An 18,998-nucleotide genomic window follows, 5' to 3' on the forward strand; every position below is an offset into this window, starting at 1 on the left:
GAACATAAAAATATTATTGATACTCATTTATTTAACTTAACAAACGAATATAAACGAACGATTCTCGAACATTTGATCAAAATATCTGTTTATTTACACCCTGATCGAATTTCTTTTAAAAAATAAAAACAAGTCCTGTAATCATGAATGAGGGTTAAAAGGATTGGATAGCTAATAATAGCATAGGCATCAACTCACTAATGATTTTTGGGACGTGAGTTTCATGAGCACTCGTCATCCAATTCCAGCCCTCCACATTTTAAGTACATTCAATTTCATCCACGTTTTAGAAAGCCGCCTTTAGTCTCTGACTTCATGCACGTGTGAATTATCATCTCGAATCCCCAAATTTGCGGTTCATTAAACAAGCGAAACACAAAACCCAAACGGCGCCAAAAAGAGCAGAAGATAAAAATGGAGAATCAGAAGCAAACAGGACCCGAAGCTCCTATCAAAGTGTCAACCCTCAATTGTATCGATCTCTCTAATCCTGATATTCACCACTCCGTCTCTTTACTCAAGCAGGTTTGGTTTCACCCTCGGTATTTCCGTGTTTGTTGTACTTATAATATGAATTCACTGTTTTTCTCCGCAATGACTTTTAGTTGATATTTTGTTGCCATAGTGATTGATTACAATACAAACCCATGATTAAAGTTTGGGTTTTTTTTTGGGTGGGTTTAGGCTTGCTTGGATTGCGGGTTTTTCTATGTTGTAAACCATGGGATAAGCCAAGAATTCATGGATGAAGTATTTGCTCAAAGCAAGAAGTTCTTTCATTTGCCATTAAACGAGAAAATGAAAGTTTTGAGGAGTGAAAAACATAGAGGCTATACTCCCCTGCTTGATGAGCATCTTGACCTTGAGAATCAAATACATGGTCAGCTAACTCTCTCTCTTTAGCTTTTGTATTTCTTTACCGTTGATCATTGGTGAAATAGTTTGTGTGGAATTAAAAGTATTCAATCCTTTTTCTTTTCTTCTTTCATGGTTTGGCTGTAGGAGACTACAAAGAAGGGTATTACATCGGTGTCAATGTGCCTGAAAACGACCCTGAATCCGAGAAGCCGTTTAATGGGTGTAATGTTTGGCCCGCATATGGTAAAGTGCTTTGAATTTCATTGATTGATTATCTTATTTTAAATGAGTATTTCACCAATTGCTTTTGTTACTTTCGGCATTGGTTAGGTGTTTTGCCCGGATGGAGGCAGACTATGGAGAAATTTCATCATGAGGCATTGTATGTAACAAGCTTGTCTCATGATAATATGTGTGTGTGTGTAAAAAATATGCTGATAAGATTTTATATTTCTTCTTCATTTGTTATCAGGGAGGTAGCGAAGGCAGTTGCAAGGATGATAGCGCTTGCACTCAACCTAGAGGCTGATTTCTTCGATAAGCCTGAGATTCTTGGGGAGCCTATTGCCATCTTGCGATTGCTACACTATGAAGGTGTGAGATTGTAGGATATCTTTAATCTTTATTAATCTTAGTATCTTACCGTCATTCAAAATCGATATAGATTACTATATGAATTTCAAAATCTGTTCAGGTAAAATTTCTGATCCTTTGAAAGGAATATATGGAGCTGGGGCACATTCTGACTTCGGATTTATTACACTCTTGGCAACCGATGATGTTATGGGTCTGCAAGTACGAAAGTTGCTGGAACAATGTTTATATTGCCATTATTTTATACATTTCTCAAGTTAACAAATGTTTATATGACTTTTCCTTGCAGATATGCAGGGATAAAGAAGCAAAGCCTCAGTTATGGGAGTACGTTACACCGATGAAAGGGTAAGTCACAGATGGGTAGCAGAGATTTGAGCTTGTACATTACATTGTACGCATGCTTACAATATGGTTCATATGCAATTTGGTTTAACTGGAGGCTGCATTTGGATCCAATCTCAGTTTTTAAGAGAATTATTTCCAATTATTTGCTGCACCTAGTTTGCTTCTTATGTACCAAGTTCAGTTTCATCACCAATACATGATGTGCTTAATAAGAGGTCGATTTTGTTCAGAGCTTTTATAGTCAACCTTGGGGACATGCTGGAGCGCTGGAGTAACTGTATATTCAAGTAATGTTCAACTTTCTGTGGTAACTATGGTCTAAACTGCATATTTTAAGATGATGCACCTTATAACATAAGAACCTAAACTAATTTTAGTACTCTGCTCTTTTCCTTTTCCTTTTAAGTTGAGCCGTTTATCATATTGATAAATCGACAGCATTAGAAATGTCATCTAAGGCTTTTACTAAGAGAAAGCTGCCACATAGTGACTTTGAGCTTTTTTGCATCCTGAACTTTGTCGTTTGACAATACGCTCATCATTTCACTTTTTTTTCCCTTAACAAAATATATGGTTTGTGTATGTACCAGGTCCACTTTGCACAGAGTTTTAGGAAATGGTCAAGATAGATATTCGGTAAGACCCACCTTCCCTTGTAATCCAGGCTTTATGGCCTTCTGCGATCGGATGGTTCATGTTCGATCAGACGTTCTATGATGTCTTCGTGTTACAATATCAGGGCATTTTGGTTAACATGAAAAGAAACAATTTTACTGACGTCGTCTTGTTTTTTTCATACTGTTTTCATCTGTGATGAATCTACTTGGAACTTTACCGGTTTATGTGTTTTTGTTTCCGATGGCAGATTGCATACTTTGTGGAACCTAATCATGACTGCCTTGTTGAATGTTTGCCGACCTGCAAATCAGAAGAAAATCCTCCCAAGTAAGTCTTAGTATCCATTTCTTTCTAATTATAGACGATAAGGCTCGAAAACCCCTCCCATTCGAAACCCTCCTCGGTTGCTCCAACTCTTGATCTAAACCATCTTGTTTCATCTAACTGCTACATATATTTCTAACCAGGTTTCCTCCTATTCGATGCTCGACGTATATGAGCCAACGTTACAGGGACACTCATGCTGATTTGAATGTATACAATGAACATCAGGCTTGAAGTCCTTCACCATACATCGGCATATCGATCTTAATGTTGTTTGCATCATAAATTGGAAAGTTTTAGCTTCAACTCTGGATTTAACATGTTTGGAATTCGAATCTCGATATTTCAACCCTAATCATCAGTGTTTTATCCCATTGGATCAATTTTTTAGGATAAACTATATGAATAGTCCCCTTTGTTTTCAATCTGACTGAATTTGGTAATCGGTTTAAAAATTAAGTGTGTTTGGTTCCTTAGGTTAATTGCCAACTAATACTTCCGTTAATGGGTTAACGAGAGTTAACAGCCAAGGGACTAAAATCGAACAAATTGATAACATAAGGGACTAAACGTATTTAATTTTTTTAAACCGGTGACCAAAGTCGGTCAAATCATAAAACAAAAGGGACTATTCGTACAGTTTATCCATTTTTTAATTTTAATATTTTTAAAATGCGATTCTGATTTTTTATATTTTATATTTTATTTTTAATAATTTTTTTTGCTTGAATATTAAATAAAGTCTTAAATTGCAAAAATAAATGAACTTTTTTTACATGTAAACGTGAATTGTCAAGTTGAATTATCATATCAATAAGTTAATTGTTAAATCAGTAAGCTGAAGTATCATATCAATAATAATTTTTGCTCAAAAAATGAATATTTTTCTGATTAAGAGAGAAAGTGGATAATTTTAGTACAGATGATCAACAAGTTAAAGCACCAAATAATGGAAAAGAGCTCATGATATTTCATTATACGATGTAGAGAACTAGTAAGAGTCACTGCTTCAAACTCACCTTTATATGAACAGAATGAATATCATTATTCACAGTCGAATTACTTACTTCCGATCTACAACATGCTTGCTGGCTTCTCGTTTCCAATTTTGTCATCATGGTGTCCGAAGTGAACTTCTAATTTAAGAAAAAATGGTAGCATATCGACAGATAGCAGTTAGCAGCCAGTCGAGGAATCCGAGGTTCAGAAATACACCAAAATCTAAATCTGGCCCTTCTAGTAGTTCTCAATATAAAAATGAAACTGACTGATTTTAGATGAATGTCTTCTTGGACCATTCCATGAATACCTGCAGAAGAAAAAAGAGTATGCAAACCTTGCAGATAGTAGACCAAACATTCGGAGAATCCTCGGTCGGAGCTATGGTGCATTTTTCCTCCCAGATTACGGTAAGTTTGAGTTCTGACGACCCATAGATTCCGCAAGTTCCTTGGTAGCAAAATTTTCCGCTTGTTCCTACAGACCACATTTAACGCAATGATCAGTTGTGTCATAAGGCCTCATTGGCCTAAAGCTGGAAACAAAAGTGAATTCCTACTATCAACTGTTCAAATGATCATTTTCCGAAAGATCGGATAGCTCATACCTGAAGGCGATGTAACAAGTACATCAAGAAGATATGTACGAACACCTGCATATTTTTTCCCAAATGGTTTGTTGTAGAATTTAATCCATCTATGTAACGCATTACTGCAAAGACGCGGTGAAGTTGTTCTTACGAGATAGCATAGCAAGATTATTCGAGCAGCAGGATATCGCAAAAGAAATCTTGTGGCCCTGACTGATGCTGAATCCAGTAATTTTGTAACCTTCTGTAACTGCATTAGGCAGATTGAAACGCGAGTCGGAACAAACGACTGGGATGGTAAGTAGGTTTTGGGGTATAAAAGGAGGAATACCTGTATGCTTGCTGCAGTCAGGTGACGGTGATGCACGGGAAGAGGCCTGCAGTCATTAACTTGATAAGGAAATTTTTGAAATATCAAAATTAACCACATCAGTAGATTGATAGGGAGCAAAATATTCGTGCAGGGGGAGCGAAAAATGTAGGATGAACAGGCAGTAATATATCATTTTGCAACCTTCAGTTTAATTGGTTAATTCGATTTAACCGACCATTTGCTCGCCCCTGAAGGAAATATGTAAATATGATCATATTTCACAAATCATGTTTCCTCAAAACAAAAACAATCTGAAAGACACCGAGAATTCCAACACTCGATAAGAAGCTAAAACTTGGAGATAAAGGGTGCAAGGGTTCTAATATGATAAAACTAAAAAGCTTAACATACTCGAGTGCTTTGATTTCAGTGTCTTCCTCCCACAGATAAGATGCCCGACGAGGAACTCTACTTCTTTCTACTTCAACCTGTTGATTGTAATACGGTACATCAATAGAAAAACAAGGATATTCACCAACTAAAAATACATAACCAGTTTTGCAGAAGAGAAATCGCTAGACCTGTGCTTCTTGAAGACGTTTTATTTCCTTCTCGAACTGGAACTCAGCGGCAGCTTTTTCACTAGCCATGGTTTCTAACTGTGTTTGCTTGTGGTACTGCAGAATGGTGTGGCGACAAGAAATTGGCACAGACAAATAGATCTTACAAGAGCAAATCAAAAGGTAAACCTTAGTTTTCTATTACCAAAAGGTCAGTTAATTCACGGTAGCGCTTCTCTAGCTCCATGTGCTCCTGACAGAAGGAAACAATATTCATGAGACAATTCTCAGGTGGATCAAAACATACAACTGAATTTACCATGAATAAATACACTTCACAAATTTGCATATAGAAAGAACCAGGTCCCATTTCATTTTTAGACTAGCAAGAAAACTCAAATTAAACTATGAATACAACAAGGATATAGTTCCCTAATTACTTGCGATACACAACAAGATGTGACAAATTTGAGGAATTGGTTGAACCCAAACATCAGAGAACAAAGTCATGTAACTTGGAAGCTGATATACAACTAGCTAGAAAAGACAAGAAATAAAAGTTAAGGCTCTATTAGTACCAAGTTCGGCAGTCACTTGCAATTTATATACTGCAACCATACCATTGATAAAGTCATACTTCATTTCTGATTAGAAAATACTGAACAAGGTGCACGCATACATGTGTTTGATGTAAGGAAAACAGATGAATAAATTTGAACATTACTTGGGGTGAATAATGCTCAGCATCCCTCTTCATAGAAGCCATTTTAACCCTCATTTTCAGCATTTCAGCCTGCAGCCATGCAAAGATGTACAAATCCATAAATCAGCCAGCAAAGAAACCAGAATAATCTCACTATTATGTTACAGTAAAGGAAAGAGATTTTTTTTTTATACTTGCTTCTAATGAAGAGAGCTTGCTGTCAGCATCTCTTTGACCACTGCGCGCACGATCTACTTCCTCCTTCCATGCCTGCATTTGTAAAACCATCTTTAAGTCATTGCTTTGATAATTACTACAATTGATGCAACAGCTAAAGGCCATATATCATGCCTGCAACGAGATATTAGATGTAGTTTGAACTTTCAAACTTCTGAATGTTCTTAATGACGTAAAACCCACATCTCAGTAGATTACATTAAGCATATCCCATAAGTAGGTGCTTTTTATTGCTTGGGTTTGACGTTATGGAAATTGTCCCATGACATCTGCAATATAAAATTCAGAGTTATAATTCATCAAATTTACCTGAGCCATTTGATTTGCCTCTTCTGGGGACTTCTTTTGTCCTCGACAAGTGCGAGCTTCCATCTCTTGCAATTCTTGATTTAGAGTTGCAGATTCAACCTGATAGCATATGAGGTAAATTTCAAGAGGCTTTTTATTTCATATTTTTCTCAGTCAGAGGTAAACTTTCATGTAAAGCACTGTTATCAGTCTGTTTCATATACCTCAAGTTGTGCCACCTTCTGCTCAAGCTCTGCAGCTTTTGCCGTCCTCTCATCTATAACCCTCAGGAAAGTAAACAAGGAAGAATTTACAATGCGTGTTGGAAATATATATAGAGCCAAATGATACACCTGTGCTGAACAAGGGGCACCAGCTTTGCTTAAAAAACTTGGTATTTTGAAATCCAAACGGTAGATGACATATTAACCACAGGACAAACTGTTATTCGTTTGATTTAAAATAAAATTAATTAAAAATAATTAAACTAAGGAAGGCATGATACCATAAAGGTTAAATGAACGGCAGTATACTCATAAATAGCTCAATTTAAACAAGTTTAGCAACAATGAAGGAAACCGAAAAACAACAGTCAACATAAAACTACTGTATTAGTAAATATGAATCTGAAAACGAGAAGTCAAAATGCCTTTGAGATAACTGTATCTACTATCCTAATTATCAAATTCAAGTGGATTGCCCTTTATTTGCCAATTCAGTATTTGAAAGGTATGCAGATCCATTAATAAGATTGTGCTGATGTACCAGATTACAGATCATAGAAACACTAGCATCCAAGAATTTAGAGTGCAAACATCCGATAAATATATTTGTCTTATCAACCTTGTTTTGCCAAGAAAAAAGTGTCAAAAGAGAAAAGCTTATCAATAAAAATGAAAATATGTTTGCAATTGCAAATGAAAATTTCCTGGATAATGATATTTAGAAATCCAAAATTGACAGAACTTACCAAACAGTTATTAAATGCAAAGTTCCACCACATACAGGAATTAACCTGAGCCAACTAAGATCCACTTAAAAGAGAATGAGGATGAGACTAATCTATAAAGGCCAATATTACGTTCAACTCACAGAATATGTTTGTAAATGAAAATCCCTGGATAATAATAATATTTAGAAATCCAAAATTGACAGAACTTCACCAAACAGATAATAAATGCCAAGTTTCTACCACATCAAGGCATTATCTAGAACCAACCAACATCCACTTGAAAGAGAATGAGGAAAGGACTAATCTTGAATGGCCAATATTACATTCAACTCAGTTTTTTTTTTTAATATGCAAGTATCAAGCAAAACAAGAATATTATGCATGCAAAAAAAATGATTTGGTCATGGAATCAGAAACAAAGAATCCTCGCATTACCTGGATCCTAGCAAGAGCTGTGGATGCCTCAACAGCTTGATGTTCCAATTCCACTTCCCTTTCCATTGCAGCCTGTTCCAAAAAATAGAGATTATTGGAGTGCAAGATAAAATCCAAAAGTACATAAATCACTGTTGCAAATATGGACCATTTTAGTAGCATTATGAGCTGCACGTTCTTCTTCCGCTCTCCTTTCTGCAGAAGTGAGTTCCTCGCGTAGAGCCTAAGAAAGAAGTATACAAATAGATGAACAAGATTATAATAATATAATAGCTTATATACATTTGTTGCGAGTGAATACACACATGCACATTCAAGCAAGAAAGAACTAATTGGTTTACCTGCAGCATCCTTGTCTCTGTCAATTCCCTGTTTCTCATCATAGACTCCATGCTTGCCTGATGGCATACAATAAAAAGTATTAACAAAGCTCAGATGATCAGCAGGCACAAGTCGAGAGAACATACTGGTTGCAAACTGAAAGAAAGACAATGTCTAACTGTAGAAGCTAAGTAGAGGAGAAAACACTAAGAAGGAGAGGCATACAGAAGCAGAAATGCATATCACAATTTGCTTAATATGTTAGCAGGAACTCGTCAATGGGCTGATCTTCTGTTTCTCTATCATAAGAAAAGTATGGCTGACAGAAGTAGCTGGATCTATAGCTTTCTATTTAGCTTCCAAAGCTATTAATAGTTAGATATACATAATCCATGGTGATAGGAACTATGGATGTTACGTTAAACCACCTAAATCCACCCACTAAATCTAATAATTGCAAGCCTATGTATATTTTATGCAACTTGAAAATTGTGATCATATTTTTTTAGTCGGTAATAAGGTATGGGAGAACATAAACCACGGTTCTATGATCTACTAAGCGGAGACCGCATTTTATGTAAGATACTTGGAACAAAGGGGGTTAGAGTCAAACCTGCAGTGATGTCAGATTCCCTTCAGATAAGGCAGCTTGTTTCTTAAGTGCATCCATAGACCTGACAAGTGCCTCAATCTCAGAGTTCTTTGCTTCCAAAGCCTCAACCATATTGGCCTCAACCTTTGTTACTTCACTCTTAGCTAAATATAAATCTTTCTGTAGTTGTTGTATGCGATCCTCATAAAATTTACTCAGCTCTCGCTGTCAAGGGACCAATTTAGTATTTAAACAGTTTTCCTTAAACCCCACCCAGAATTAGCATGACTGAAATATATCCAAAAGGAGAAACAAGATAGAACGATGCACCTCAGCAATTAGAAGCTCCTCAAGTTGTGCATTCTCAGATTTGTATTCTTGAAGACGGGATGAAAGTCCAGCACAAACCTTTAAAACAGTGTATAAAAATTGTTATAAATTCCAAATTGTTTTTAGAGAGAGAGAGAGAGTAGAAAGAGCATAATGTCTAATCCCTGAGCAATTCCTTAGAAGAAGACACTCCATTTATAATCCTACTAGTACTGAAATATTCCTTAAGGTCATATTGTGAACTAATCTTTTCCAAAAGTCTCGATATCTCTGGAGCAAAAAAAGAAAACAATAAATTCAGAGAGCTTACCCGAGCCAGTCTTGCCTCTTTTGATTGGCCTGTTGAATTGCTGGTTTTAAGCAATCCTTGAGCCTGAACAAAACTTAAACTAGTGAATATAGCTTTTAAAAGGGAGGCACTCGAGAAGATTCAAGGTCATGCATGAGCTAGAGTCTGTCACCTCCTCAAGTTGGTCCTGAACTACAATTGGATGAGTATCGGCATTTTGTTCTCGTGGTTTCTTTTGGTTTGCAAGAGTTTCAACTTTAATATCATCTTCTTTTACTCGAACTTCAATGTTAATAAGAGAATCAGAAACTAAAGGTTGTGATCTTTTTTTACCAGTCTTTGAAGTAACATCTGCATTTTGTGATTCAATATTTTGGCCACCATCAGCTAAATGATCTTCAGTAGCAACCTCAATATCTTTGGCCGCTAGTGGTGAAGAAGGGTTCTCCACAAGAATGTTAGAAGCATTATCATTGAGAACCTTGCCATTTGAAGTAGACAAAGAAGCTTCTGAACTGCCAACAGTTGCAGAGACTTCTTCCTGATCAGCATCATGTTTAACCACATTGGTATCCAATACCTTAGGTGAAGGAAATCTAGGGTTATCTTTCTGTTGCTATACAACTCACTACTTATTTGGACTGCAGACTTAGCACTAGGCTTTTCCTCATTGTTAGATGAAATAGTATCCTTATCTTTGTAAGGTGTAACATCTGATTCGAATATTTCAGAACTTGTTTCTTCACATACAGCATCTGTAGTTTTGGGAGATTTAACTGCAGAAACTCTTTCTTGAGCCTGCAAAGAAGAAAAATATCCAATTAAATCTGTTCTTATGAACATATTTACTTGGAGTACAATTAAAAACTAATTTGAGGTTGTATATACTTGCAATACCTTTTTCCTTGTCTTTGTGTTTTCTGCTGAAGAACCTTGCACATTAGAATCATTACAATTAAAACCAGGAAGATATATGTGTATGTATATGTGTCTACGAGAGTGAGATAGAATGAGAGTAGCCAGAGAGTAAGGGAACGGATTATGCTATTCAGAAAAGGAGAAAGTAGATTGTTTTAAAAACTTTAATCTCTCCATTGACTGGGGTTCCACGTAAGAAACACTCCGTTGATATAAAAAAGAAGAAATTGCTTGTACTAAGACACCAAACCACAGTTTTCACATTGATTTATGCATGCAAATAATCCCTTGATTTGGAATCCTAACCTTGTAGCTGAGAATCAGATTGCTCTTCTGACAGTTCACTGGCAACCAGCTTTGCTCTTCGATCTACAACTTCAAATAAATCTGGAATACAATGGAAATTTACCTTCAATTACTATCGATCATTAAAAAGGAAATGTAAGCGACATTTTTACTGATGGTTGGCCAGCGTTGCCTAGAGTCAAAACATTTTAGAAACTATATCACGAGCATCAAAATCTACCCATAATATAGAGTTTAAACATTTACAATATCATGCTATCTATCAGATGCAGGTCTACTTATATAGGGAACAGATCAAGATTCTTATCTAATTTTCCCAACTCTGTGTGATGGCCATAATAAAATGGCAAACAAACCGCATATGTTTGTGATTCATAATTTCATAAGTAACAACAAAAAACGAAGAAAAAAAATAATGATAATTTCAATAGTCGTACACGATGTAAAGTTCATCCAGCAATCCTTTTGCCAGTACATGTTTGCTTACACCAACAAAATAATAGCGATTGAACTCTAGCTTAATGTAAATAGGTCCCCCGCATTTGCATTACAGAGTGTAGCCAATTCTAAAGCAAAACTAGAACCCAGTAAACAATCAAAATCTGATCAAAAAAATTGGAGACATGCAACTAGTAATTCTAAATTTTCTCGAATAGATAAACATACCCCGATACTTCATCACATTTCTAGAGTAAGCTTAAATGTTTTTCACTATTCACTTCAAACTATTTTAGCCGCCAAACACGAAAAAGGATGCGGGTCTCAAAAACAATAACTACAATCTTCTAGCTCTTTAGTTTGTGCTCATCTAATCACCAGCACATACAGACAATTTCAATAGTTTTAACAGATAAAATCATACAAAGCAACGCAATCCATTCAAAACTCGCATCTATTCCCGCGGCATCATGATTTAATGATTCAAAGCTTTGGATCAGACGTTCAAAATTCAATTAAAATTTTAGAGTCGAAAAATTGAAAACAATAAATAACATGTAGGCTGAATCAAATTGAAAGAGAAGAGTTCACACCTTCGGCAACTTTGAACCACGAAGCCATTAGTTATGAGTATGTTAAGAAACCGTGCACTTAGGGGTGGATCCACGAAGCGTCCATGCACAAATAAGATTATCAGGCGGCAATGGTGCAATTTGGTTAGCAATAATGAAACTGTAACGAACTCGATCTCTGGTTAGATCAAGATCAGTGGGATTATTTAAAAAAAAAAGAAACTGAAAATATTATTCGAATTTTTGGATTGCGTTTCAGGTTTCTTAGATGAAAAATAAATCCTTGCATATTTTTCGCCAATAAATATTACATTATTAAAAACAAGCATAAATTTTCGTCATTTAATATTTTTTTGTAACATTTTAATTGAAAAATAAACCCTGTTGCTATGAAAATATGTGTTCTAAATGAAGTAGTTTCAATGTTGTATGACAATTCATTTACTCAGATTCCAACAGCAATGTTTATGAGATTCGAGTAGTTTAAATTTTAAAATGTATATATTAGATTTTGTTTAAATTTACTCCTATTGATTATTTAAAAAAAAAATTAAATAAATATTTTAAGATAAATTATTATTTTGATCATTGACGGATATTTTTATATTAATTAAAACTTTTTGTTCCATCATTTATTTACTTTTTTATTAAATCAATAAACTCGTGGTTGAATTGTAATTAAGTCAAATATATGCTAACATGAGTTTGAACTTAGACCACTTCAAATCAGGTTTCAGTGCTTTTGTTTTACACATAGTACCTTTCTACGCTTATGTTCTCTCCTCTGTTTCTATAATTCTTGACTTTCGAGATTTGTCTGTAAAAAGAATAATCTCTTCTAATTTATTTTGTTATTAGAAAATACAAATTTTATCTTTTTACAATGTAAATGATAAAGACAATAAGATCTTGATATCTTAGGTAATGGAAAACTTGCAAAATTTCACTAAGTTGCAACTTTAGCTATTAAGTTATTATATCAACGGCTTTTTTGGTGATCCATGGTTCTTCTATGACGCTCCTCAACGTATTTTCTCCCTCTGCAACCGCTCCTCCCTTTCTTCCTTTGACTCCTTTGGCATATCCCTTTCTCTTTCCCTCACCGGCTCATAATCCATTCTTGAATCAGTATCCATGCCATTCCTGTCGGATGAAATTGGAACAGCAGCTGCTGGTGCCACTGTCCTAGTTCTCTCAGAACGGGCTTTAGCAGCTAAAGCTAGCAACTCCTGTTCCTTCCTTTCTTTCTCCTTCATCATCATCTCTTTCTGCACCTTTGATCTCATTGCCACAGCTTCTCTAGCCTTCTGCTCCGCAACATCCAAAGCCTCGGACAGCTTAGCAAAGTTATCATTAATCTGAACCTCCTGTAAACCTCTTCCATCAGCAGCGAGACGCCGAGTGGAATTGTACACCCTTTTGGATTCTTCCAGTTCGAAATACATGGTGGAATTTTCCAATCCTGCTGATCCTTCACAGTCACAGGCCGTGGAGGGGAATGCATCACCGGCACTGGAGGAGGCCCTGAGGCCTTAGGAACCCTCTTTGCTTAAACTTGGGAGGCTCAAGAGGATCAACAGGCATCTCCACCATTCTAATTATCCTCTCCTTAGCACCTGTATTAAACGCAGCTGATTGCTGTGAAGGCTTATACTTAATATACTTTGAATCCAAAGACTGTTTCGAAACATTCTTGGGCTGTGCAGCACTCAATCTCACATTTACAATCTTCTCCAACCTTAATCTCTTGCATTGTTTCCTCAATCTCTTTTTGCATCTCCTCCTCTTCCTTACCCTCATCACCACCATCTTCCTCATTCCTCAAATCTTTGGAGTTAAATCCTTATCCTGCGAATAAACAATATTCTTCGCATTCTCATTCTGCTTAACTATCGCATCATAAGCCAAATTCCCGTGAGCATCAACAGTAACCGGAAGAATCTTCGGTCCAGGTTTTGCCCCTTTCGCCCTTCCCATATCAAGAGGGTATTGAGCAATATGAATCTCAGGGAAAGCACCTCCATCTCCAAAGTCTTCAACGTTTCTAATAATAAATCCATGGCGCTTCAAGTAAGGCGGTGGGCTTAGCCTTTATGGCCATTGATTTCTCCTCCTTTGACGTACTACTAAACCGTTGTTTAAACCACGGATCGTTTGCGTGGTCATTATACGTCGACATTGCGTCTTTCGCTTCAGGTAAAAGCTCCTTTAAAGCCGCTATGGCGGATCCGAATCTACAAGATTCCTGCCTATCAAATAACCTTATTAAGCGAAACGCAAACCCTAATTTTTCTTAAGTGAAGGATTTAGACATCAAATAACCAAAACAATCAAACAAAAAAAGGGAACGCCAATTTAAATGAATAAGAAGTTAACTTGAAAAACTCTTGAACCGATCGGATTAACGATTTGAAAAGGCAATCGAGCAGAGAAGCAGCTAGCGCCTAGCAATGTCGATAGTCGTCTGATGAAGAGGGAAATTAGAGTAGGGTTACGATTGTAGGGTGATGGTAGCTAGGGATGGCCCGCGGCGGGTGCGGATCCCCGTCCCCGTCCCTGTATTCACTTAGTATTTTTGTATCATTTATAGTAAAATTTTTAAATTAATATATATATATATATATATATATGAATACATTCTTAAATATGTACTCATTCACATAAAATCTTGTGACCCCTTACAAAATAACACATAATACGTTAAAATATATTTTTAATTTTGTTTAAAAAATAAAATAAAACTTATTTCTCCTTATTTTTGCAAAAACATATAACACATTAAAAAATATGTTATATTTTTTTTGTCAAAATAAAGAGGAAATGGATTTTATTTTTAAAAAATATATATTAATAAAGTGTCACGTGTCATTTCGTCAATAATCACATGGTTTCATATTGTTTTTCGTGATAGAAGTGGGTGAATCTATTAATGACAGAAAATATCATGTATGAAATCAAGAATTTTAAAACATTATATATGAAACTGAGAATTTGATATATTTCAATGTATGAATATGATAATTAACTCAATTCATAATGGTCTAAAAACTATACAATGGATAATTAGTGGGAGGACGGATGTGAAGCGTGAGGATAAGGGTCGAGTAAGGTCTCAAATCCATCACCTATCTACTACCTATGACAGGTATGACTTTTTACATCCACGACAGGTCTCAAACCACTAAAATTATACCCATTCTATCTCAAATTAGAGCGAATTCATTGCGAAATCCACTAAATTATACTCATATGTCATCTCTAATGTTAGTGGGGTGGCCGAAGAATTAAGAGTAAACTATACCAATGACCATCCAATTATAGCCTCTTTTCATTTTGACCACTAATTTTAAATTTTTGTAAATTAGGTCACTCAACTATTTAAATGCATTCAATTATATCACTTGTAGTTAACAATTGACGGAAGTGGTGAACTGGTAGACATGTAAATGAACTGAACGTTCAGCGAACCGTTCATGAACCGTGAGGCGAAAAGTTCGTTTATGTTCGTTTATTGTGTTCGTTTATGTTCATTTATGTTCGTTCGTTTGTGTTCGTTTACGTTCGTTTATGTTCATTTATTATTTAAATGAACGAACATGAACAAGCTATATTCCTTAATAAACGAACATGAACAAAAAAAAAATTTGTTCGTTTATGTTCGTGTTCGTTTATTTATTAAATGAACGAACATGAACATACCTCCGTTCGTGTGCGTTTGGTTCGTTTACAGGCCTATGAACGGGTAGTTAATAAAATTAGAATAATTACACATTTAATCCTCAATATTTATGCATTTTATCAATTTGATCATAATTTTAGTTTAATTTAATAAATTTAATCTCTAATTAAATGATGAGATGTGTCACTATTAGATCGGATGTATTTTGTTAATTTTAATTAATTTATTTTGCATCCAATAATAAGAAAGACACTTTAAAATATTACTTGCTCCTACGGTGGTTAAAACCTGCGGACTTAAAGCAAGTGAAGGCCCACCTAAACCACTAGGCTAACCCTCTCAATTGGTTGTTTTTTACAACATTTTTATATATAAGCTGTTATAATTAATGGTAGGTAATTTAAGAGAGAATGCAAGCACTTTAACCATTAAACCAAACCCTATATTCTCAATTAAACTAATGAACAGTTTAAGGTTAAAAATAATATAAAAATCAACATATTTTTTATAATGGCAGTTTAGGATTAAAAATAATATAAAAAATTATCATATTTAAAATGGAAGTCTAAGGTTAAATTTTTTAAAAATAATATAAAAAATTAATATATTTAAAATGGCAGTTTAAGGTTAAAAATAATATAAAAATTAACATATATATATTGGAAATTTTAATTGATATTAGTGATTTTTTATGTAAAAAAACAAAAAATAATGTTATTTAATAATAAAAAAATTAAATGATAAAAATTTAAAAATTTATAAAATATAAATAAATAATAAAATATTGTTTTTAACCCTAAGATGTTCAGTAGTTTAATTGAATATAGGGTTTCATTCAAGGGTTAAAGTGGTTGCATTCCCTCTTAAAGTCCGTGCCATTAATTACAATAGATGATATATAAAATGTTTTAAAATGTAACCAATCAAGAGGGTTAGCTTAATGGTTCAGGCGTGCCTATTCTTGTTTCAAATAACAGGGTTGATCTTCCTTGGAAGCAAGTATATTTTAACGTGTCTTGCTTATCAAATAAGGTGTTGGCACGTGTTAATACTTTATTAGATACAAAATTAAATAATTAAAATTAATAAAATGTCATCCAATTTGATAGCAACACGTGTTGTTATCTAATTAGAGATAAAAAATAATAATTAAATTGAATTAAAATTATGACCAAATTGATAGAATATATAAATATTGAGGATCATATGTGTAATTATATTATTTTTATTAACTGTCACGTCAGTACTTCTGTTAATTATTAACGGTAAATGGCCCGATTGAATATAATTAATAGTTGAGTGATTAGATTGATAAAAATTTAAAATGATGATCAAAATTAAAAGTAGATATAATTAGTGGTCACTGGTATAGTTTACTTAAGAATTAAATATAGACTTAATACGGTGCGTTTAAAGGTAGGCGGTTGACCCCTTTTCTTTCATGAGACGAGAATTAATATTTTAGGTAAATTACGTATTTAATGTTTAAATTATCGGTTTTAATCTGTTTTAGTAGTTAATTTTTTTAAAACATACCTAAAGTTTATTTTTATTTTATTTTAGTACTTCGTCGTTAAAAACTTTAATTTTAATTTTATTTTAGTATTTCGTTCAAAATTTAACATTAAGCTGGAAGAAAAATGAAAGTTTAGGTATTAAAATGGACCAAAACTGATAGTTTAAGTACTAAACCTGTTAAGTTTTAACGATGGGGTATTAAAATAAAATGAAAGTTAAATGTTAGGTATAGTTTTGAAAAAATTAAAAGTTTAAGTGGTAAAATGGTCTAAAACTAATAGTTTAAGTACTGAATATGTAGTTTACCCTAATATTTTTATTATGCAGACTCTAAATTTTATTTTTAATTTTTTTCCATAATTTATAATTCATTTTTTCTGTAAAAGTTAAACATATAACAAAGCAAAATTCCGCTAATATATTTTTTATACTTTAAAATAATATATAATAAATTATTATTATTATATTTTTAAAAAATAATATTAATAAGGACAACATGTATGCTATTAATTAGGGTTGCGATCCGATGGATTGTTCTGATACGAAAATTCAAATATCTGATCTGTTTTTAATTCTGAAAGGTTCATATTGAATATTCTATATAAAAAATTAGATAATCAGATCTCATATGGATAAATTAAAATTGGTTTTCGGATTATCTAAAAACCCAATAGAAAATATCCTTATGAAAGTTTAACCAGGTAACCCAACAATTCCAACAGTGAAACAATTAAGCTTCTGTTTTAAGAAAACAACCAACAGTAAAATGGTGGAAACTCTCTTATGGGTATTTTTCTTTTACTCTGCCAATATCCCATTGAATGAGAAATGTGTTGCACGAACAGCGGGGGGAAAATGCTTCAATTTTGTGAAACAAATATAGCAACTTCAAACTACTAAAATTTAAAATATGTCTATGAAATCATTTTTTCTTATATCATGAAAGAAATTATGGTGCTTCCACTAAAAAAATATAAATTATATCATCAATATGAACTAAAATTCCGCATCCGATTTTTTCGGATTAGATACCGATAGTAATTTTGATAATCCGAAATTTCGAATCCAATAATATCCGTATCCGGAAATGCACACCCTTACTAATATTTTTTTGTAATTCATTGATAATATCATCAATAGATGCCGTTCTATCTGCATGTAACCATGCTGGTTTAATTGAAGAAGGACGTAGATATTTTGATTCTATCCGTAAACGGCATGCATTGGTGCCCACTTTGGATCACTATGCATGCATGATCGATCTCTTTGGCCGGTCTGGTTGCATGAGAGAAGCAGTGGATCTAATTAACAATATGCCCCATGAGCCAAATTCCTTAATATGGTCAACCCTTCTGTCTGTGCTATGAAGGGTGACATGGAATATGCGGAGATGGCTGCTAAGCGTCTCTTTGTATTGGAGCCCCTTAATGCAGGGACTTATATCATGCTCTCTAACATGTATGCCACTTGTGGAAGATGGGAAGATATGGCTTCAGTGAGATCTCTCATGAAAAGTAAGAATGTCAAGAAGTTTGCAGCATACAGTTGGATCGAGATCGATAATGAAGTTCACAAGTTTGTAGCAGAAGATGCATCTCATCCCCAAACAGAAATAATGTTCGAAGAACTGAGAAGACTGATTAAGAAATTGCAGGAAGCTGGATTTATGCCCGATACGAAGCTAATTCTTCATAACGTGGTTGAGAATGAAAAACTTGCATCCATTTGCTACCATAGTGAGAAACTTATTCTTGCATTTGGATTGATTAAAAAGCCCCAGGGAACAACACCGATTAGGATTATGAAGAACATTCATGTTTGTGGCGATTGCCATCAGTTCATGAAGCTTGTGTCTAGAATTATTGCCAGGCCAATCATGTTGAGTGATTCGAACATATTCCATCATTTCATTGATGGAAGTTGCTCCTGCAAGGATTAATGGTGATCAAAATCCAGGGAGATATTCTTTCTGGGATTCTTCAGAAGAATGAATGTCAAGATCTGAGGATTGACCAAGGCTGCAGATATCTTTTGGTGACGGTCCATGTAAGGAAAATTTTAACAGATTCTGATCAAGCTATGATGGGCCTCTAAAAGCACACTGGGATGGGTTTGGTTTGCCAATTTTGTTAGAGAACACAAGTGAGCCAAGCCCCAACTACAAAGTATAAAGCAATTAGTATTTTGAGGCTTCAAAATTGGCAGCTTTAGGTACAT

The 18,998-nt window shown here is 34.4% G+C and overlaps 1 protein-coding gene and 3 pseudogenes across 2 annotated transcripts; 2 read left to right on the forward strand and 2 right to left on the reverse strand.

The window, feature by feature from the left end:
- The first annotated feature begins 360 nt into the window (after positions 1–360).
- Positions 361–3,070, forward strand: LOC120144609 (2-oxoglutarate-Fe(II) type oxidoreductase hxnY-like). Of its 2 annotated transcripts, XM_039158643.1 has the most exons (11): positions 361–525; positions 685–880; positions 1,003–1,101; positions 1,189–1,240; positions 1,331–1,452; positions 1,553–1,653; positions 1,742–1,800; positions 2,031–2,087; positions 2,391–2,436; positions 2,666–2,745; positions 2,886–3,070. In XM_039158643.1, exons 1-11 carry the CDS (start codon positions 415–417, stop codon positions 2,974–2,976), a joined length of 1,014 nt encoding a protein of 337 aa, XP_039014574.1. In that variant the 5' UTR covers positions 361–414; the 3' UTR covers positions 2,977–3,070. The 2 variants fall into 2 exon arrangements, 1 of the variants encoding a protein (XP_039014574.1); XR_005518052.1 differs by lacking the exon at positions 2,886–3,070 and having other exon boundaries at positions 2,031–2,107; positions 2,666–2,747.
- Positions 3,071–3,912: 842 nt separating this feature from the next.
- LOC120144448 lies at positions 3,913–11,667 on the reverse strand (annotated as a pseudogene).
- Positions 11,668–12,574: 907 nt separating this feature from the next.
- LOC120144621 lies at positions 12,575–13,996 on the reverse strand (annotated as a pseudogene).
- A 726-nt stretch (positions 13,997–14,722) lies between these two features.
- On the forward strand, positions 14,723–18,734 carry LOC120144202 (annotated as a pseudogene).
- Positions 18,735–18,998: the final 264 nt, after the last annotated feature.

The sequence above is a fragment of the Hibiscus syriacus genome, unplaced genomic scaffold (genome assembly GCF_006381635.1).
Source record: "Hibiscus syriacus cultivar Baekdansim isolate YM2019G1 unplaced genomic scaffold, ASM638163v2 tig00002317_pilon, whole genome shotgun sequence".
NCBI lineage: Eukaryota > Viridiplantae > Streptophyta > Magnoliopsida > Malvales > Malvaceae > Hibiscus > Hibiscus syriacus.

Coding starts and splice junctions, on each gene's coding strand:
- LOC120144609 (XM_039158643.1), top strand. CDS start 415: ATGGAGAATCAGAAGCAAACAGGACCCGAAGCTCCTATCAAAGTGTCA. Junction 881..1,002: donor CCTTGAGAATCAAATACATG/GTCAGCTAACTC, acceptor GTTTGGCTGTAG/GAGACTACAAAGAAGGGTAT. Junction 1,241..1,330: donor AAATTTCATCATGAGGCATT/GTATGTAACAAG, acceptor ATTTGTTATCAG/GGAGGTAGCGAAGGCAGTTG.